Source organism: Parus major, chromosome 4 (genome assembly GCF_001522545.3).
Source record: "Parus major isolate Abel chromosome 4, Parus_major1.1, whole genome shotgun sequence".
Classification (NCBI taxonomy): Eukaryota; Metazoa; Chordata; class Aves; order Passeriformes; family Paridae; genus Parus; species Parus major.
In genome coordinates, this window is record NC_031771.1 from 57,211,070 (window position 1) to 57,234,334 (window position 23,265).

The 23,265-nt window shown below is 37.6% G+C and overlaps 1 protein-coding gene across 5 annotated transcripts in view; it reads right to left on the reverse strand.

Moving 5' to 3' along the window:
• The window catches only part of PPP2R2C (protein phosphatase 2 regulatory subunit Bgamma), a 132,889-nt gene that overhangs the window by 79,800 nt on the left and 29,824 nt on the right, over positions 1 to 23,265 (reverse strand). Inside the window, exon 2 of one of the 5 annotated variants that reach the window (XM_015625106.3) lies at positions 8,066 to 8,221. The exons of 3 other annotated variants lie outside the window; for them this stretch is intronic. In XM_015625106.3, the coding sequence (XP_015480592.1) occupies positions 8,066 to 8,078 (13 nt within the window). In that variant the 5' untranslated portion in view covers positions 8,079 to 8,221. Of the gene's footprint in view, positions 1 to 8,065; positions 8,222 to 14,642; positions 14,769 to 23,265 lie in introns of those variants that run through there. One more of the 5 variants, XM_015625105.3, reaches the window with a different exon arrangement.

Here is a 23,265-nt window from a genome sequence, read left to right on the forward strand (position 1 = left end):
TTTCAGCTACTCTGAACCAATATTGTTTTGCCTTACATCATTTAATGAATACATAAACAATATGTTGCTCAATAATGTAAAAAGAGGAGTAGCTAAGCACACTTGCTTACCTCCCTACACTGCAGCTACTTAATCAAAAGTCATCCTTCATCTTTTTATTCTCTCCCTGACTCACTTCTTGGGCCCTGGCTTCATGGTAGTAATTTGAACTGCAAGGTACCAAGGTGGAAAAACACTGTAATGCCACAAAGTGCCACACTCCAGTGAGGCCAGGGACAGAGAGCACAGCAAATGCCTGCAATTGGTGTGAGATGGCTGGGGAAGCATTTCACACAGGATAGGCTGAGAGCTGCTGTGGGGTAGCACAGATCCTGCTGGCAGGTTGTCCATCACTACCAGGCTGGGGTCTCAGCTGACAGCAGGGATGCTGAATGTCCCAAGTGAGCTTTGCCTCTCACCTGGTAGAAAGCTAAATTAGAACCAATGCCTTCAAATTCCCCTTGTTTAAGCCTGAAACTAAAGGCTCTTGGTGTCCAAGGTGCCTCATCACAGGCAGAGGATCTGCTTGATTCCTGCCATTTTCTTCCCCTCTTCTACAGCATTACCAAACAAGGTGGACACTCACAAGTCCACAGAGTGCTCAGCATAGGTGCAGGAATTCACTGAGAATGAACACATCTATAGCTCAGATTCACTCAGAGTTTGAGTCCGCATCAACCAGAATTAAGTCAGAACTGGGTGACTTTAAGCCAAGGTACTTATGACTTGCGTACTGAAGCACTCTGTGACCCTGTGTTTCAAATCAGAAGCTGCATCATATGTTTTTAGAAATGTCTATATGCTATGTGGTACAGGCATTCCCATTTTTTTGAGGTTTAGACAGCTAGCACTCACCCATTAAGATTGTATACACCACAGGACTAAAAAACGATACATTATTGAGGACGTAGCAATACTGGAAGCCACAGGTCAGCAAGTCAATCTTTTGGGGATGCCTCCTTGCACTCTCTTATCCTCCTTGCACAACTGACCCACAAACTCCTCTCACAGTGCCTCCTGTGAAAGCCACAGCTACCCAAATGAGAAGGCAAGGCTGCTGCTGCTACTGAACACACCAAGACTCGTCACCAGATGCTCACAACTTGAAGGGCAGTATGAGCAGCCTGGCTGCTGTGGCAGAGGTTGCCACAGAATCCTCCACTGCTGTAGTCTACACTAACACCACTATATAGTCCTGGAAGACCTAAAAAAAAAAAACCCAAGGAAATTACCAAAACGTAGTGAAAAGCATTTCTGTTCCAACTGTTGTTCCTGGCATTAAAAAAGTACCTATAGCTTTTGTAAACATCAACATGGAGTTTCCTTACAGCAATCCCTTTCTCATCTGGAATGGTGAAAGAATAAGATATAGAGTATAATCCTGAATTTCTGTGAATTTTGAATGAAAAGGTAGAGAATTAAGTTCATGGCAATTTTAACACCCTCAGATTCTGGTAACTGCAAGGAGCTGTCCTGGGCAGATCATTGGGTTTGTTAGCATAAAAGTAGGGTAAGTTTTAAGCAAAGACAGTGGTCTTACTTCTTGCAAAACAAAACTCTAGATGAACAACAAGCCAGAATTCATGTAGTGCAAAAAAGAGCACAGGCTTCTGGGTTTATAATCAGACTGCTTTCCAAAGACCAAAGCTGTGAACTGATTTATGTCCCCAGTTCACTTGTACTTGCTTCTATGGCAAAACTTAAAGCCAATACAGCTGATATCTGGCTTCCCAGAAAGAGCTTTTCACAGACCTAAGTAAAAAGACATTTTTTCCACTAACCAATACTATTATAGGTCTTACCCAATAATTAAGCCTGGCTTCCCCCTTGCTGTTGTTGACAACAATCAGATTTAATAGAAACAACAGGTGTTTTGTTGTTCCTGGGACTCTGAAAAATTAAATAAGTCCTCTATTTCTTATGTACCACAAAAATAAATAAACCTGAATCTGAAAAATCCAAATATGTAATATGTGCGTTTCTTCAGACTGCAGCTGAAGGCAGTTTGCATTTGCTCTGGTCTTAGTGGTCTTCAATTTCAGAATACAGTGCTGAGCAGAATAAAGCTACAGACTTGGAAAAGCTATTTATAGTGCACATGCCCCAAGGAGATATAGCTAATAACTAATTCATTTCACATCACACATTTGAATGCAATATGAAAACTTCCCAGTTTCTTATCAGCACAGAAGACCCCACTGTGGCTTTCTTTAAAATAATTAAAGATTCTTTACCAAAACATTTTAATCAAACTACATCTCCACAGCAGTCTTTTCTTTCCCTGCCTTATAGCTATTTTATTAGGAGGTCCATACCGATTGATATTTGATAAAAGCGCTGATAAAATTTTTGATAAAATGATGCTCATTTTCCTAGATAACACTTTTGTTTATCAAACAGTTTTCCACAAGCTGGATTAAAATCCAATATAGTACTGGTCATATCAGTAGGAAACAAATGGAAAAATCTACTGAAGAATTCAGTGAGCTATGTAACTGTAATATCTGCATATGATGGGGTTTTGGATTGGGCTAGTTTTTTGCTGTAGAGAAAACAGATCAACTAAGTATTATTCCATGGACCAGATTGCTGAATATTTTATTACAAATTATTAAGAATTAAACAACAGACAGGGAAGATAAGGATTTGTAGTACTTGAGAGACATCAATAAGCACATTGAGCTTCTGTTCTGCTGCAAGTGCAGCAGAAACAAAGCAGCAAGCTGACATTGCTCAGTGTAATGACGGCCCTCTTGTTTCTCCACACCCACAATTTTTGTTTTCCTTTGCTTTTCTTCCACATACTGACACCAGGTGTTAGAACAGCTTGACTCAAGGAGAGTGTCCCGAGAACAGTGTGGTTTCAGCCAGTTCTGGTGCCAAGAAGGTATCAGAAACAAGGCGGCAGGGGAGGCTGTGAGGAGCCCCAGCTGGTGCTCCACAAGAGCTACTATTGCCATGGGACTCTGATAACTCTAATAGAAGAGTAAGGGCCCTTGGAAACAAAAAGGGATTTTAAAAGTAAAAAAAAAGTCCCCAATAATACCACAGACTATTCTATGGCTCAGACTTAGCAATGACGCAACCTATTTAACCTGGGCCTTCTGTTACTTCTTAATTAAAAGACAAGTTCTTGCTAACAGGTTTTATGCTTAAAATAAAATTAATTGATATATCGAACAAAGTGAATGAACTCCACCAATTTTTAATTCAGTGCCCCTAGGGCACTCAGTTTTTACTGAGTAGGATGACAATATCCCAATTTTACCACAGCAGAAGCAGCATGAAAATTGTTTGTAACACAGTAATAAACGGCAACTAGATACTGTGAGCTTACACAGCCTTTTACTGATGTTGCAGGATCAGTGAATGCTGGCAAACACTGAAGAATATATGCACAGACATCCTAATGATTTAAACATAACTGCCTTTCTGTTCGGCAGTCTTAACAGAAACAGAAGTAGTTACCTTGCACACGTAATGCCTGTTTGCAAATTTAGCAGTCATGAAGCTCAATGGATGAAACTTGAGTAAACATATTCTGAATCTCAAACTGAACAGAAAGAATGCAGATCTCCTTCAACAATCCTTTTAGGGTTTGGGTTTTTTTCCTTTTAGCAGAATATTTTGATAGCATTAGACAGTACAGCTCACCCATTTCCAGAATCAGACCTTTTATAGAAACGATCCCATAATTCATGGGTGTGCATTGATTTTATTTAGGAAATGGAGAGAAGCTGACCTGAGGTTTTTTTCAATTTTAGATTGAGAGAGGACTTCTGGTTTGGGTTTTTTTCCCTTGTGTTTTCACCTCTGTTATTGTTCATTTCACTATATTTACCTTCTTACATGTTTATTGATCATATGCTTTAGTCTGAATCTCTGTAATATTCAGAAAAGAAATATGCCCTCATTGCAATTGAGCAAAAATATATTAACTATGATTATTAAAGCAGGCAAGGTAAATTATACTGGCAAACGAATGACAAAAAAAAAGGTTGCAAAGCATAGTTATAAGAGGGCTTACAAATGACTGCTATGCAAAATAGCATTAGATGCTCAGTTTCTCATATTTTAGTCTGAGCTACAGCACATTCAGACTACCTGCAACACAAAACATGCAAAGATTCTACAACTTCTGGAGGCAGAAATCAGCTTAGTTGCTTAGATTTAAAAATGTATTAAGGGTACATCAGCTATTGAAACCAATTGTCACTTTTAAAATTTTGCTCATAGGGTATTTAAAACTTTGAAGAGTACAGGTGCTATCTAGTCATCCTATTAATTCTTTAATTATGATTTCTCCCATCAAGTCACAGATAACTTTTTTATATGCTAATATTTAAAATAATTTTTATTAATTGCTGCCCCAAAGCAAACTTTCTAGTGGCTTCATTACATCAATAGGTGAAGAAATACAACCCTAACAGAAAACACTAAAATCAAATTTAATAATGTAATTTGATACAAATAATATTGTATTTGATATAAGCTTCTCTGTGTTCTCTTCAAAGGTCAGAACTATCTACTTTCCCAGGAAATTCCAAGTATTTCACTTACAACTTTTAAAACAAAGAAGCAGTGCAAAGCATGTAAATTGCCAGAAATGTAAATTCATTAGTTATCAAATCTGTACATTTCAATGGCAAAAACCATAGCACTGCAGATGAAAGACATGTGACAGCACATTGGGTTTTTGGGATCTTTAAATGCATGGCATCACACTGAGTCAGCACCTTCTCTGTAACACAGGAAAGTCAAAATGTCTTTTGTCTTTTTTTTTTTTTTTGAAAGGGCAAGAAGAGAGGGCTAAGCAGTGATCTCCTCTGAAGTGTATTTATAACCACAGCACTGCAAGGGCACATGGTCACTGAGCACCCTGTCTCCTGATGATGTACCAATACAGGAGCTGATGTGCCAGTCCATCACCTTGTCAGGAGCGGCTTGAGCAGCGCTGAACAGCAGCACACTGAGTTCAGTGATGTAACTGCTCAGTGACATAAAGCTCCCACCAGTCAGCTCCTGCTAAAGAACCAGCCCCTGAGCTCTATCCGTGGCTGTTCTGCTTCCAGAGGAGCGTGCAGGGAGAGAAGACAACCCACTATAAAAGCAAACACTACAAAGCACTGTGTTACATTCGCTGCTTGTATAGATCAAGGCAGAAAAACGGCAACAAAAAATTATCTCCTTTACATTCTAAGGTCTGTCTCGGTTTTTGTTTATTACATCAGTACAGCCAATCCTCTCCCAAACAAACCTAGAAATTTCTTCCAACAAACACCTGCATCCTCTCCTACTTTCTTCCCATGATATTTAGCAACACTGAAGAACTGGAGCTAATAACATGATGTGTCTATCACCACATTTTAACTCCAGCTACTGTCCAGCTGGAGCATCTTGAGTTTCATTTTAAAAACTTAGTTATATATTTCAAATAAAATAAAGCGAAACCTTATGGATAAAGCTCTGACAAACAATCGCAGAAGAAACTTGCCACTTTCTACCATACCTTTCTATACCTTTCTGTAATTAATTCATTTAGTGACTACTAAGCCAATGTATAATCAATCTGTGATGATACTGCCAAATGCAAAAGCAGATGACAAAAAACATGAGCAAATTTCCAACTTTTCACTGCTTAACTTCATTAAACAAGTTTTTCATTTAACAGCAGCAGTGTACCTGGGTCTCAAGTATTTCTAAATTCTGAAATTAGTGACTATTAAAACTCTCACCTATTAGCTGGATTTTAAAACCATCTTCATTCACTGAAGCACTTCACTACTGTTGTAGTACTATCTATGCTAACAGAAATTCTTCATGCTCTAGTCTCAGTGCAATGTGGGGTTAAGGAGAGTCTAAGCCATCCTCTCTTCTCTCAATTATCAGGGGCTGGAGGATAGCCTGTCCACATCCAGCACATCCAGACCAGGCATTCAATTCCAGAGCCTCACATCAAAGCATATGGTTAGCTTCCATTTTCTTGACAGCTCCCAGATATTTTCAACGTAGTGCCTTCTTTTTCTCTTAAGAAGGAACCTTTGTCAAGGCCTTTTCTGTTGTGAAATTATTTTATTGACAGTCAGAAATTTCTTAAGTATTTCAAATAAAGATAGAAGCATGATACAGCCACTGCAAAATACCATCAGAATTTCCTAAAACTAAGAAAATTAATTTACCTTACTCACATTTTAATGGAAGGTGTCCCTGCCCACTACAAGAGGGTTGGAACTAGATGATCTTCAGGGCCCCTAACCCCAAACAATTCTGTGGTCCTATGATTCAAATGTTTTGACCTGTCCAGATGTTGGATAGATATAAAATAGATATAAAGAATTATCACAAAAACCTGGCAATGGACAAGATAAGGAATCATTTGACACAGACCACTACAGCCATCTGCATGTCATCATAGACTGCATCACAACTCAGCAAAGAAAAGATCTAGTCATCTTCCTGTCCACTAATGACACACAGAGAAAATTTATCAATTATCTGTGTGCCAAAGTGTGACCTGTTGCTGTCAGCTGAAGATAGGCATATTCGTCAATTATTTCCTGTATTGTACAAATTAAACAGGAAAACTATTGAAACCTTTCATTAACCTCCCAGCAAGTACATGTCTTTCAAAACAAATACAGTCAAAAGAGAAATTATTTATACACCAATTTTTCACGGCTGAGCACCAGAGGCACCCATTCTTTAAATCCAATATTCTTTTGCCAGACAACAGAACACAGACGTGACACAGCGAGTTCCAAGCTGTATGTAACTCGCAAGCTGAGCGTGACCTTTTCCTGCGGTCAGCTGACGGTTCAGGCTGTGGTTGGTACGGGACCTCCCTCAGCAAGACATGGACATTCACAGGGGGCCAAATGCACCAGCCAATCTGATCAAGTGATCACTGGAGAACCCAGATTCTCTCTCAAGTACTTAGTGCACTAGAAAGAAGCCACTGGAAGGATTTGTTCTCTGGGCACAATACCAAAATAAGGATAAAGCTCAGTCAGCATTTGAAGGTGGAGGCAGCAAACAGCTGCAGCCCAACAAGGAGCACAAAAGAAGCAGGGAGATACACACAGAAAGCATCCCCCCCATCTTTGGGCAAAAGAAAAGACAGCTTTGAATTCTCCCAACCCAGCAAATTATATAAAAATCAAAATTGTAATAGCCTGTGCCACTGGATTAATATTCAACCAATGTCATGCTCAGACAAGATATTTAAAACCCTTTCTTAATCAGTCTTAATTTTTAGATGTTATAGACAATCCAAATAGAGGGATATACTCTACTGGATATCAAAGTCTTAAAATGTGAACTAACAGTACCACTCCAAAAACATCTTTAAATTGGTAACATTTTATATTATGAAGGTTATGTCCCTGTACTACAGGAAAGACACAGGTAGGAGATAGAATATTTTCCCTTCTAAAACAAAAAGCAAAGAGAAGTTCTGACCTCAGAAAGCAGTCACTTGGCACTGAGATTTCTTGTTCATTCCAACAGCTAACTGAGATACCAGAGCAGATATAGAAACCTAATTATTAACTATCATTTAGAATAGTGCTTACTGATCTATATTTTCCATTGGATAATATACAGATGTTATTTTACACTCAAAATCTATGCTTTGTTAGAATATAGTCTGCTTTCATTTTATGATTCTTTAGCAGACAAACTAAAATGATATTATGTGTCAAAAGGGAAGTTTTGATTTACATTTGCACTTTTCCATGGGCAGTAAAACCAAATAAAGTTGTGTTGCCAACAATCCCATTGTTTTGCCACCGAAGGCAAGTTTGTGAATCTCAAGAGAGGCTAATTTTCCCACCAAGCTGCAGACTTGTAAGGAGCTGTCAACATCAAATGCCAGAGCCAAGCCAGAAGTCTCTTTTAATTATTTTTTTTAAGAGCACTGGTGAAAAGATAGTCCACAAGAGTGGGGACAAATTGTAGTGTCACAACTACCCAAAAAGCAACAGAATCAAGAGTCAAATGACATCAAAAACGGTATACATGACTGTACCTTGGTCTATCATTTGGAAGATATAATTTATCAGTGCAAGCAGTGCAGCTTGTCTACTATATTTAGGGCTAAACCCAGATGGATTCAGTCAAGGAAATCTGAGGATTCTAGATGCCACCAGAGTCGCCTTGCGCACAAGCTTCCTTATAGCTTTCCCTAAAAAACAAAGAAATTCAAGACAAAAATGGTGAAAACTTTCCTCATCTAAAGATAATTTTTCAAGCAGGAATAAAACTGCTGACCCTGTAAGCAAGCAAGCACCTTGTTCTCCCAATCACTTTCAGTAACAGAAAAATACTTCCTCAGTGGACATTCCCAGACTTACAAAACTGAGCTACAAACTGTGGCCCAGATCTTTCTAGCTCCTATATTTACCTCCATCAGTGAAATTAGCTGAGACTCAAGAGAGTTTCCTCTCTCATAATCCCAGAGAAGTAGAAACCAACTTTAGAATTACCAGTCCTGATCTAAGTCACTGAAATAACTAAGTACCTTGAAAATTCCTTAATGTGAAACCCACTGCATAGCTGTTGAAAGAATTTAACTCAGATTAATCAATTTACTCTCCATCAACAGTTCAACAGAATGCCTGCTGAAGCAGTTTCAAGAAGCATTAGCTGCTTCAGTCAATAAAATTTAAAATGGAGCCCACAAAATTAGTCTACAGGATCTAGAGAACAGGTGCTCTTTCCCTTTTAAAGGCAGGATCTTCCTAATGAGAAAGAAAAAAGTGGTAAGGAAAAAGAAAAATCACACAAGCATATAAATAAAATGCTCTATTTCATACAAATAAACTGTATTTCCATCATCTGAATATAAGGAGAGGAAAATAAGGAACCAAATTTTTTATTAATATCGGTATTCAAACTGAAGCAGTCTGAAGTAGCAGCCTCATTCCAGGTCTGTGTAACATCAAAGAGAAAAGTCTTATGGACCCATGAAGGAATATCTTCTCCATTTTAATTTGTATCTTTCATTTTTCAAAAGCCTTTCTTTTCTAGAAGTTACATCAGAAAGGAACACATGAGTGTGTCACAAGCACTGAGTAGGAAAAAAAGAATATTTATTATACATTCCAGGTTGATTTCCATGGTTATTTATACATGCTTATATTCAAATTTGCAGATCTTTGAAATTCAGAAAGATGAAGTGCTGTATCAAAGCAGTTCTTTTTATTAAGGCATTTGTCATTATGTGAATCTAGTCCAGACAGCAGCAATCCATTCAAGTTAGTTACTCAGGTGTTTATTTGCATGCACCACGCTCTCATGAGAGAGTTTTCTTTCTACTTACATTTCCACTTAGCAAAGCAGTACTTTCAATAAACAGTGAATCTGAATCAAGCCCACAGTATTCCTTGGGTGGAAATGAGGCAAGTTCTCTGGCTATGTAGACATCCCATCTCTAATACGTTATTTCCAAAACCAGTGGAGATGCAATACTTAGACCAGCAAGGGACTGGTGTCCATCACCACTTGCAGGTCCAGATTAAGCAGTGCAGAACTATCAGCTTGTGTCTTCAACACGTGAATTGTTAGCAAAGCAGCATGGAGCAAGCCATGGCTTTGAACAACCAATCAGAGCACAGAGCATTCTTTATATAACCAAATTTAAGGACACTTTCCATCTCTCACATTGCATTCTCTTAAAAAGGCAGAACCTACTAAATGAAATCTCACTCTTTATGACTTGCCACACAAGCTGAGTGACAAGTAGGCATGAGGAATTGTTAGCCAAGGGCAATTTCTAAGTGAAGTCATATAGGAATATACATATACTTTAGGAATGACCCAAAAAACAACCAAAATTAATATCTTACATAAATGTTCTTGAAAAAGTAATAAAATGCAAGGGGCACTGCAAAAATTGCTTTCAAGAGCTTGAATATTCTTGTCTGCTTTCTGGCTTAGGAATTTTAGATGCTCAACACTTTTGAAATTATATAATCGATTTTTCTTGAAACCAAATTAAGTTATTTCTAGATCATCTATGCTACCATTGGAAGAACCAATCTAAGTATTTATTTATGGAAAACAATTATACAAAAACTATGACAAGTCATATTTCTATTATTTCTCTGAAAGATGTTTGTTGAGGTTTTCCATGTTTACATTTCAAACCATCGTCCTTTAATAAAGTCTCTATATCCCTAATACCATGTGAAAATCCAGATGAGAGACATTAGTTGTCACTTAAACACTGGCAGTGTGCTTATGAACATTTTGATTTTGTAATCACCTTCAGAATGCCTTCCACAGTGTTTTAATAATACCCAGAATGGTTACAAACTAGTCTTACTTTCCATAAGTGCCCTCCATAGATTTTAAATGCATGCCTTTCATTATTTGCTCTTCCTCCTGCATCTACAAATTTATTTAGCCAAAAAGTCAATATAAAATGTCCCATGTTTATTAGAGTGCAAAAGTATCCACCATACTCTAATGCTATAATGCCATAATGACTGCTGGTCATTTTTATGTATCTTGCAACTTAGCATATAGTTCTTTAAAGTAAGTTTAAAACCAGTAAAAAACAATTAAAAGCTCATATAACAATAAAAATCTCAACTGAAAATATTAGAAGATAAAATATCAGTGAACTCTGTCACTAAAATCAATTGTGTGTAAAAACATGGTAGGCTTAAAAACCATCTTCTGGATGTGTGGTTTTCATGTACTCATGCATCCAATGCAACAAACAAATGTGAAACACCACAGGTGTTAAATTTGAACATCCAAATCCATAAATTCAAAATATATTTGCTTATCCACCCAGACTTTCCTAGGGTTTTCACTTTACTCAAAAACATTAGGAGATTGTCCCATGAATATTTTTTTAAAGCATAGACTTGACATAAAGAAAAATTAATAAGGGACCTAAAAATACTTCAGCCTGTTTAGCTACACAGTCAGTGGGGAATAATCCATGTTCTACTTATCAAGATAGAGAAATCCCAGTGCAATAAATTAATACTTGCTCTGTATTATAAGCAAAGAAGAATCTTACTCTTCCTTTCAGCTTGCTGTGACAAGACTGGCTTAAGCTCTGCTGGTTTTCAGTTTGTTTTGGTTTTGCTTTGGGTATTTTTGGTACTATCTTGGGAGTTGGATTTTTCATTGTTTGTTGAGCTGACACAAATCTCCATCTTGATCTCTTGCAAAGTCGTGTACCACATGCTTAGAAACCTGTGTCTCCTGAACATCACTATGGCTTTACTGTTCTGGTGGCTGCACAATGAGGTTTACCTGGGGGTCCAGTGACAGTGAAGAATTGAAACATTGAAACTGAGCTATTACTGATGCCTACCAGCTCATGGTCCCTCCAGCATCATTTAAAGCCTCTTCAAGATTCAATTTCAACACTTAGTTATTACTCTTAGTCAAACCCCTGATAACTAGCAGGTGGTTTTGTTCACAGCGAGAGCAGAGATATCACTATTCACTGCCAGCATTTTACTCCACAGTGGGACATTATTACCTGCATACAGAAATGAAGGGGTAGCATGTAAGGCTCTGGGAGAGCAAACAAAAACTCTCATGACACTTCTGGGAGGAAAAGGCCAAGGCTTCTTCAGAATATCCTGCTATCCACAGGAAAGGACTGCGCCCCTCTGTTTTACAGAGCACATGGGGAAAAAAACATTCCTAGAAGAAAGCCCTTCTCTGTCTAGTTATTTCCATGTTCAAATGCATAACTCATTGGGTGTACTGTCAACATCTTGATGGACTTTTAGTGTGTAGCACCATCTTTTACAAATGTCATTTCCAAACTGAAATCTGAAGGTTTCATTTTTGATAAAGGCTCAGCAGCAAGTTACTTTGTATAAAACAAGCTCCATATTTTATTTGTCCTGCTGATAAAATAGCAGCCTGGGTGGGTAAAAGAACCACCTTACCTTCAAGCCAAGAAGCTTAAAACCTTCAGAAGACCAGCAAAAGTTTTTGAACATTCAACTATCAGAATATCTCTCTCTAGCTTGTCTTTCCTTTATCCTTGCAGCACTGCCAGCTACTGTCAGAATTACTAGAACTTTAAGATCCTTATAGATTATCTAGCAGTAGTCCAGAATTTTCTAATTAGCCAAACAGCAACACTAAAATTGAGCAGATAAGCAGCAGTCTGGTAATTCTCTGGTAATATGAGCAAATAACACCCTTTTAGAAACATACTACCGTTTAATCATACAATGAAAAACCATCAAACATGGATACATAATTTTAAAAACCAGTAATTTTTTAGCTATGAATTACTGATATCTTTGGGTAATAAAACAATATAGAGAAATTAGTTCAGTCATCCAATTTTTACCATCATCCTGGAAAAGAATGAGTGCCTTTTATCACCATTACTAGCATTTAGTTACACATCGCAATATACACCATAAACATCGATTGTGGTATTTTCTTGAAACTCAAATTCTGCCAACCTCTCCAGATTCTTCAAGCCAAAAATACCTGCTCTTTTGATACAGCTCTAGCCTATGTGACCAATTTCTTCTTCTAAGCTGAATCATTACAAAAGCCAGCCGATTGGTTAAAAATAAAAAAAGAATGCTGAATACCATAGCAACTGGCTTGCAGCCTTGCTAACATGCAGGAAGGATTTTTTACTTGAACAAGAGCTACAAGTGAAAACACCATGCCAAAATCAGATCTGGCATAATATCAACAACGCAACAGAAACACAGAAATTACTTGACCCCTCCCCAATTTCCTCCCTGTAATATCTTTTGTGCAGCAGCAAGTCTTCAGGTTCTTATTAAAATACAATTCAAACAGCAAATTAAAACATGTGCCATGGTATTGATTCTACATCAATTCTACATTACGTGGCAGGATCTTTTCCAAAACAAATAGGATTAAACGTTGAAAAATCCTGCAATGGAAGCAGAACAATAATAGAGCTTGATCTTCAGTTTTAATTAATAGTCATATCACTCCATAACTAAAAGGATTAAAAGTTTCTAAAGAAACATCTCTAAATACAGATAATTTTAGGGACTAGGTGATCACTTTTAGGAACATATCAAAGAAGTAGCATTTAAGGCTCTTAATGCCAATACCATCTAAGAATTGCATCAAATCTATAAGGAATACAGCACATTGCTCTGGAATTACTGCAAGAGTACGTGTTGAGGGCAAGGTTTTGGCAGGGGGTAGGCTCTGTGGGAAGAGATCAGAAGCTGCCCTATGCTGGACAGACCCACTGCTGTCCCCAGCTGAGCCCACAAGTGACACTGGTGGCACCTCTATCATAACATATTTAGAAAAGGGTAAAAAACCTATTTGGCAGCTGTGAGAGAGAAATGAGAAAACATGAGAGAACAAGCCCTGCAGAGGTCACTGAAGAAGGAAGGGGCAAAGGTTCTGCAGGCACCAGAGCAGAAATCCCATTGGAGCCAATAGAGAAGACTGTGACAGTGCAGGTTGTCCTCCTGCAGCTGATGAAGTGGAGCAAATATCCACCCTGCATCATATGGAGAACATCAAACCAGAGCACAAGGAGATGCCCTAAAGGAAACTGCAGCCCATGCAGAGCCCAGGCTGGAGCAGGCTCCTGACAGCAGCCACGGCCCAGGCAGGAAGCCCACACAGAAGCAGATTTTCAGGCAAGAACAGTAACCTGTAGGAACAGCACATTCTTGATGGAACATACCCCATAGAAGGATTCATACTGATGCAGTGGAGAAGGAGCTGTGTTGGAAAAGTTCCTCAGGGACTGTATTCTATGAGTAGGACCTCATGGTGGAGCATAGGAACACACTCCACCAAGAGGTGCTACTCAAAGAATACATAAAGGAGCTTATGGAGAAGGAACAACAGAAATGAAATGTTGTAAACTGAGAGCTTTCCCCATTCTCCCTGCACTGTTCAAGGTGTTCAGCAAACTAAAGATGTTTGCCTGGTTAGCTTCAGAAGAAGGAATTTAAAACAGACAAGACTACCCAAACACCTTGTCAAAGATCCCCTGCATTATACACAAAATCATCAGCCCTGTAGAAATGTGTAATATTACTCTCTCTGAGAAGTTTTTCATCCTACTATGAAAATGATAAATCATAGCAATGAAATCAGCTAATTTGCCAAAGGATACCTGAAGAATTTGTAGCTAAATAAGAACAAAGACTCATTATTTTAGATCAGTGAAAAGTCTACATCTACACATGTATATCTAGTATAGAAGACAGAGTCTGTATCACTTCATTCAATTTTCTGTAGTTAAAAAATACAAAGGAAATAGTGTGCACAATACAGTTAGTGTCAGAGGCACAGAAAAACGAGAAACAAAGAAAGAGAAAAAGGCTTTACTTTTATTGTAGGTATTTAGGGATTGTATTATCTCTGGGATATCTCAGACTAAATAGCAACACTCACAACATGGACTTTCTATAAGCACCACTTCTTCTAAGACACAGCTGTTGTGAAAAATTTTTATTCACTGCTTGTAAAATGACAAAGTACAATCAATGACACCTTTATCACATTTACTTTTTGTAAATTCCACAGTCCATTGTCATAAGGGATTCCTGTAAACAGCCATCTGGGATGAAAACAAAATAAGTGACAGGCATCCCTACCTCCTAGTCCATCTCCAGAATCAACCTCACAGATGCTCTCCCCTTCCATACTGTCTTTAGGATACAGCAGAAAGCAAGATCTTCCTCGAGTGATTTGCTCAGACTCCAGAAGGAAGCTGAATCCACCCACTCTGCAGCCAGCAGGTGTTATCTTTCAAATAAAAACATAAAAACAAAGCTATTGAGCCACCTCTGGTATACAACAGATTCATTTCATTTCATTTCATTTCTTCCTTAAACACTCAACTTTTCAAGACTTCGTGTCAGTTGCTTTCACTAGATGTTCTGACATTGCAGCTCCTTGTATCAATACAGTCTCTTCAATGAGTATCTGAGCTCCTTTTCCCATGCAAATTCAATGGTGATTCCAGTTCAAACCCTTCACTCAATATAAAGAGGCTACATCAGTCCAAATTTCAGGACTCTGTTAAGGTGGAAAGCCTCAGCCCAGATTCATGCTCATTCACATGGCCTGACAGGACCAGGAGCAATATACTATATATCCACATGATTAGCTCCTCTCTGGCATACTGTGAGTACTGTGAAACCAAATTACATTCAGTTTGCAAACAACTACACAGACTGAAAACACACAGTTCATGTGGGTTCACCTTCTTACAACTCCTAGGGTTATTTTAAATATAGGTAGAGAGAGTACATCTCAGTTTAGCAATGGATTTGATTTGCAGATGAGTATAAAGAAGGAGAGTGTAAAGATGGATGTAGGCAAAAGAATAAACCCACCTCGTGTTTTAATTAAGAGAAGGACAATAAGGGAGTAAAATTCTTTTCCCTTAAATTGAACCTAAAACAGCTAATTGTTTTGCTATTACTGTCCTGTGCACCTGTTTTTTACCAGCACCTTCTCTTTCTGAATAAATGAGAAATAACTGTCAATTAATTAAAATACATACTAAGGAGTCAGGAAACAACCTCACATTAGTACCTTTGAGAGGCAAAAACAGACAAAAAGCAATCAAAACAGCATGGAGTTACTAGATTAATTTTACAGCAGGTGGAGAACTCTCATGTGTCAGATGCTCATGATCTAGACAGGAACACAAAAATGAGCTCCTACAATCATCTAAGTATAAGATTTGCAGTATGATTATTTTTAAAACAAAGTAAAACAGAAACCAAAATTCATATGAAAACAGCTCTCTGCTGTTGAACAAATGAACTCACACAGGCCAAGAACAGAAAACACAATGAGAGAACAATAATAAGTATATGAGTGATGTGACACATAAAACTGTTCAGGTATCATTAGTAACTTTGAGCTAGTCATGGAGCAATGTATTAGCTGTTCCCTTGCCAGTTTCAAATGAGCAAATAACAACTAATTTCTATTTGCAAGTCTGTGGCCTTGTCTTTTGCTTTTGCATGTCACTAGGAAAGCTTTCTAACTGTCCCAAGTGACTGTGTCTCATTGAAGGTGTGGAAAAGGCAAAAAAATTTGTATTAACATCAATTGCCCTGCATTTAACATGAATTACCTTCTTCAACTTTCTATCACAAGAAAACAAATACTATAAACAAATCTGTATTCAGACACCAAGTAAAAGAAAATCAATAGTTCAAGTACTATGTCATTTTGTTGATAAAAAGAAGAGCATACCTAGAAGTCTCACACCAGATGAACTTTAGTTCTTCATCTTCTTCAAGCATCTCTCTCAGCCAGCATCTGCACATTCTTGTTGATTTTCCTCTGGTTGAGCCAGGTGTATGCCATGTAACAGAACATGCATGGCACTGTAAAACACTGAGCAGAATTCCAGTGGAGTGAAAATTGTAGTACAGCCATCTTACGCTGCTGATGCCTCTTACACTTGAATTGGCAGCTCAAGGTGTTCTTCTAAACCCGCCTGCATATCTTCCAGAAGGTGGGCTACTGCAGTTTGCCAGAGAGCAGAGACTCAGAATGGATCCACCATAATGCTGATCTTTCGTGGTGAAGTTGCAAAGATTTGGTAAAAAAAATTCCATAGTCCTTATTTTAAAAATATTAAAATACTTACCAAATAAATAAATTGAATACAACAGCAATAGTATCAAGCTCTGGATGTGTGTTTACACATGAAATATGTATGATCCAAATGCTGATTTAGGATACTCAGAAGAACATAAACAATCATAGTTTCTGTTTATAAAAGCAAATGCCCTCAAGCAATGAATATTGGATTACCATGATCAAAGTTCTACTGTCAGTGTCACAGGATCTAGTAGTACTAGTTTTTCCAGATAAATAGGTCAGATGAACAATTAACCATAATTTTTAAAAATCAACCACAGCCCTTCAAATGTAAGAACTTTTCTTGCAAGTTTGCTTTTGGAAATGTCATCTTATTCTACTCAGATCTGGGTTTTTATGATGAATGCTACAGTTCTCCTGCACAGTAATACAGAAGTAACTGACCAAAGGACACTGTGCACTGTCCAGACACAAAACATTACAATTTTACCTTGGCCTGCATATGTAGAGAAAAATAACCTGTGTCCATCATAAATGCCTACTTCAACATCTACTTAAGACGCAGCTGTTGCACAACCTAATGTGTTCACTTGTCTGTAAACAAAAATCTGTGTCCTTATGAAAAATCCATCAAGTGCCTCATGCATTGTCTTATACTGATTAACCAAATGAAGTCTACATGCCTTTATTAAAACCTGTAGGCATAGAAAGGACTAAATTTCAAGACAGTCAATGCATAAGGGTGGATTACTAAAATTAAGTATCAGCACTGAAAAATACAAGCATTTCAGTGGAAGATTACTAAGAAAGTAACTGGAACCAAAGTCTCCACTGCCTAGTAGAAAATTACTATTATTATTATTATAGAAAATTAAGATTAAAAAGATAAACAGAAGAAAACCTATTTTTAAATAATTTATTATTTTATATATATCATTGTGAAACAAATTAATTGTTCTTTATTACATGCTTGCTGTCTCTTCCCACTTGGCATCTGCACCAATATTGCTTTTAATAGCATTTCACTCATAGCTGAACCTTTGGGGAGTGAGGGGGAGGCATTGTTAGTAGATAGGAAACCCCCTATTGCTCTGTTCTCTGGCTATGAAAACTTTTAATTAAAAACTGAAAAGGATGCAACAGCACTGAAACAGAACAGTACTGAAATCAAGAGCTGCTCAAATGTAATCACAGCAATGGAGTAACCACAGAGGTGGAATTCTTAGTAAAGAACTGCTTCATGCTTGGCTGTGTGTTTACCCCTTATACAACAGAGAAAAACCTGAAATGTTTCAAGTCAGCCCTTCCACAAAGGAAAAATTTCACAATAGAGAAGCAGAGAAGCACAGAAAAATGAGGTATGAGTAAAATGGTTTTAAAACAGAATGCAGCAACTAGTTTGATACTTTTAAATTACAAAGCATTTGAAACCTACATTACAGGGCTCCTTTGGTCACTTAGTTTCAGTGTTTGGAAGTTTCTTGATCATATTGCTCATTCGAATCCTTCTCCCTACTAAGATAATACAGTATTCCACCATCAAAACAGAATAAAGACACATGTGACTCAACCATCATTTGGTGCTGTCATATGGTCCTTGATGAAAATGCTATCATGAGAGGGGAAAAAATCCAATGAACATGTTTACATAACTCTTAGAGAAGGTATTTCTGGTGTTGAGGGAACTCAACACAGAAGAAAGCTCAGGAAGAGTCTCAGCAAGACCAGTTGTTCAATTCTTCCTCAGTGCTCTTCACAGAACCATCCATGTCAGAGCAAGGCAGTGGGTGGTGGAAAGACGAAGTCAGGAATGCATAACTACTTGCATGACTTAAATTTTTTCTCTCAGAGTGGTCAAAAAAGCCTCAGCTCTGTTTTAACCCAAGCCAAGGAGTTTTATTGCCAAGCAGGTGTGCAGAAGAAAGAGCAATAGATAATTACTGTCATTAGTCACCTTCTTCAGACCAGAGCCTGGCTCCAAGTGCTGTACAGTGGGGTGCAGAGAAATTGCATATGCATTCTAGAAAGCCCAATCAAATGTAAATGACTCCAGTCCCTTGATCTTTCTGAAATAATGTGGTTCACCCTCCGGCTGCAGATATTGGATTTTGCAGCATTAATCCCCACTAATGTAACGTAATACTACCACTGGAGTATATGCACATTTTGATAACAATACATGAGAAGCACAAACTGTGTTAAAAAAATCAGAGTATGATAAGACTATTTATATCTGTGCACATTAAACCTTCAGGGAATTTGACAAGTTTAATTCTCCAATTAAAGTCAGAAAGACCAGAGTTTTCTACATTTCAAATCAAGTACTGAGATAACAAACATGCCAGAATTAAAATGCAAAGGGAAGACTCAAGTCATAGAATCGCAAAATCTTTGAATGGTATGGATTAGAAGGGGCCTTGAAGACCATCTAATTCCAATTACTTGCCATGGCCAGGGATACCTACTACCTACCTACTAGACCAGGTTGCTCAGAGCCCTATCCCTGTCTTTGAATGCTTCCCAGGGATGAGGCAACCACAACTTCTTGGGGCAATCTGTTTTGGTGTTTCACCACCCCCACAAAGAATTTCTTCCAAATATGCAACCTAAACCTTCTCTCTTTCATTTTAAGGCCATTTCCCCTTGTCCTGTCACTATATAGTCTTGCTAGGAAGCCCTTTCCAGCTCCCTTGCAGCCCCCTTCACATACTGGAAGGCCACAATGAGGTCACTCCAGAGCCTACTTTTTTCCAGGCTGCACAAACTCAATTTTCTCAGCCTCTTCTCACAGAAGAGGTGCTTCAGCCCTTGGATCATCTTTGGGTGCCTAAGCCACCACAGCAGCACACTTCTCTGCTAACTCAAAGACCCCAGTAGTCTCAAATACATGTTGTGGGTGCACCTTTTGAAACAGAATTTTTCACTATGGATCCTTGCATAAGCCCAAACTTCTAGGCTGCTGCTAGACAGACGTTCTTCAGGTGTACACAGTCAACTCCTGCCCATAAATCTTGGAGGGTCATGCCGTATCTACTTCTGAAAAAGTCATGTTTCTCAAAGTTTACCATTAAATGGACCCACAATGAGTTACCAGTGACCTCGCTTTAGGAGTCCTGTGTCTCCGCAGGCAGCCAACCTCACATAAGAGGTTTTGTTAATCTAGTTATTTTTGCTTTCTCTTCATTTCACTCATTTGTTGTAGGAATTTATTCAAAGTTAATGAATCAGTCCAAAATTCTTCATACATATTTCAGTGTTTTTTAAAGAAAGAGATCTACATTTCAGAAATGAGTATAAATTCAGTCAGGCATGACCATGCTTGAGTTGTCCTGCAGTAATACACTAACAACAAGCCTTCCTGACTACCCAACTTGATAATCGTAATTCCTTCCTAACAAGGCTTTCAGTGAGACTTTATTATTCTGAGAAAGTCTGAGTTGAATTGATTCACTGTCTTTTACCACAAAGCTGCATTTTTTGAGGTATCTCCATATGGAAATCTCAATGAAGTCCAAAGGAAGTTTGACATGGGCATGGGCATTTAAAAAACTGACAAAATCCTCACTTTCTAATACATTAAAATAAGCTGCCACTCAAACTTCTGCAAAATATGGACAAGTGCTAAGCAGTTCGCTGGGAACAGCCATGAAAGGAGATCTGAGAATTCTAATCCTGCAAAATACAGTTCAGGGAGGGGATAAAGATCACTACCAACAGATGAACTTCACAACTTCATTCTTCAAAACAATCTATCTAAATTGGCAAGAGGAGTGATTTCTGAGGTACTTCATTTCCACACACATTTTTCTTAATGAAGTTTATATTTCAAATCCTTACCGGTTTTACTGCTCTCATCACACAGTATTTTGTTTTCCAACTGCTTTTATTTACATATATTGTGACCACTGTGACAAAGTTACTTCATGCACTAACGTGCAAAAGGGTTGGCAATTCAGCCATTGTTTTAGCAGAACAGTCCCTCAAAACCTTTGCCACACTTCTCCCTTATGGGCCAGTGCCATAAGCGTGTGGCTGTGCACTGCAAAACAATTCCCATCAAGCTAACACAATATTCTCTGTTATCTTAGAAAAGTAATTTTGCAACTTGGTTCCTCAGCTAATAGCAGAAACAGAGCTATGACATGAGCATAAACAGTAGAGGCCAAGCTAGTATTTTTTAAAGCCACCTGATGATGTTGATAGATCTGGAAACAAACTACATATTATGGTTTCTGTTCTAGGCATACTAATTCAATAACAGAGGGCAGGATATTATATCAGAAATATTTTCTTTATAGATGCATCTAAAAAGCCAATTTCTTCAACTTGAGATTTACTATGTAGTCAGTAGGAATCTGTGTATTGCTGCAAAGATTCATGAAAGAGTGAATTTGACATTTACACAAATTGATTTCTGCATACAGTTAAGCTCTACTACTGTTACCAACACAAAGCACTGTCTAGGAAACTGTCACCTTAAAAGCAATACCCAACATGACAACCCACAAAGAAAACCATAAAAACACTCCCAGAACACATCTCCTGGATAAAGTGAATTTTCAGTTCAGTCTAAATATAGTCTTGAGTTTAAAAAAATCATGTGTTTCACATTAGAGACAATGCTAATAAAACAGCAGGATTTTTCTATTTCTTGTAGGACTGTTTCCAAAGAGAAGCTATATTTCATTTTGAAACCGACATTCATATGGCAATTAGCAATGGCTCTAAAAGCATATAGTAAGAAAAAAGACTAATCAAGATACTGATCAAAACATGGTTTGACAAAAACTGTACAGGAAATCTGAATTTAAAAAATAAAGTTATAACAAGAAAGAACAAGTGAAATAAAAAACCCACTGTCTTTATTATTGGCATAGTTTTACTTAGCAGTTTGCAGCACAAAACCAATTTGCCTTTGTTAAGTTTTAGCTGAAGGTCTAAATGAAGCATGCAATACATACAGAGTATTTTCTCATTTGTTTTAACATTCATTTTCAAGACAGTGTTGAAAAGCTGAATTTATACCCAGCTGTAGTTTTTATAACCAACCAAGAGAAATTTAGTTTGTATGCTAGAGCAACTGTGGAAATCAATTCTTAATCTATGACCTTGCTTACCACAGCTTGAAGTCTTGCAATAAATAAATGCCTTGAGCCACACATAAGAAACGTTTAGTGAATCAGAGACAAATAACACAAATCTATATGTGTATATATAGTATTAGAAAGGTCATATAAAGTACAATATAGGCTTTTTTCTTGCTCTAACGTAATAACATTCGAAAGGCAAGACCTGGTAATTGCCTGCATTAATATCCAGGTGGTGAACAGTCACTAGAACCTATTTTCTTTTAAAATTACAATGTTCATCCTTTTAGACAACTTCTTGTAGCCCATCTTTTTTTAGTGTGGAAAATGCTAGAATGCTTAGAAATCTCTGACAATATCTATTTTCTTTTTCCTAGCATATGAAAAGTCTTCCTCTAAAGCATATTTAAGCTTCCTTGTGAACATTGTGCAGTGTTTCATCACTAACAGGGAAACAAATGCCAGAGCTCATGTGTTAACCTGCACTTAGTTATAATTACCCTCTTTTATAATCTGAAATCTTAAATCCTCACCCCATATGTTATTACTTATTTCTCACTGGAGTATATGCTCAAAAAGAACCTATAGTAATGCCTCCTTATTAATATTTGCACCATTAAAATTCACAAAAAATCTTGTAAACAAATCTGTACCTCCTTAAAAACACACCTTCCATTCTTGATGTATTTGATTGACTGTAGATTTTAAAATCAAGTACTACAACATAGCGCTAGTTCAGCTAATTTCCCTCTCTTGATTGTCTCCTTCCTGAAACAACTGAAATTCAAATGTGACTGTGACTGACAGTCTTTTTGAGATTAGCATGGCATTATTAGTTTGCACAGCAGGTGACCAAAGTAACTGCTGAAAAGGTTTCCCTTATTTTAACCCTAAAGGATGTAATCTAATATGAAAAGAAAGAATTTGGAGGCTCACAATTACCCTTAAATTGGAATTGCACAAAGAAACCAAAGCAGAAAGAAGACTTGTTTTTTGAAGTAAGAGTTGCAGTTAAGGTAGATCATTAAGTGCTTTCTAACATTACATTTTCATAGATTCTGTAACACTCGATATTCAGAAGAAAAGTGAGATTTACACTGAAATTATTAGGTTCATCCTACTTCATTCTACCTGTGGGAATAGGCACACCTAATTAAGATCCACAAAACACAGGAGACTTCTGAACTTCTGTCCTCAATGTATGGATTTATTCCAGTCTAAGGGCAAGTTTTACAAATATGATGCCAAATATGTATTGGTCAGAACTGATGCCTGGAAACAGAGAAACTTTCCAGGGGAACACAATTGTTCTCATACTGAAAATCAAGCTGTGTTCGACCCTACCCCAAGAGACTACTCTTACCAACAGTTAAAGAAGAGCAGGAGGAAGCACAATCTCATGTGTGCTTTTCTCAAAAGCACTAATTTTTGCTTGGCAATGACTTTTTTAATGCCTAGCTGGAGTGACTCACATTCCAAACTGAAGCCACTCAGGTAACAGCAGTACTCTGCAGATATAAAAGCACATTCAGTTCTCAACTTCCCAAATATTTTGGCAATGACA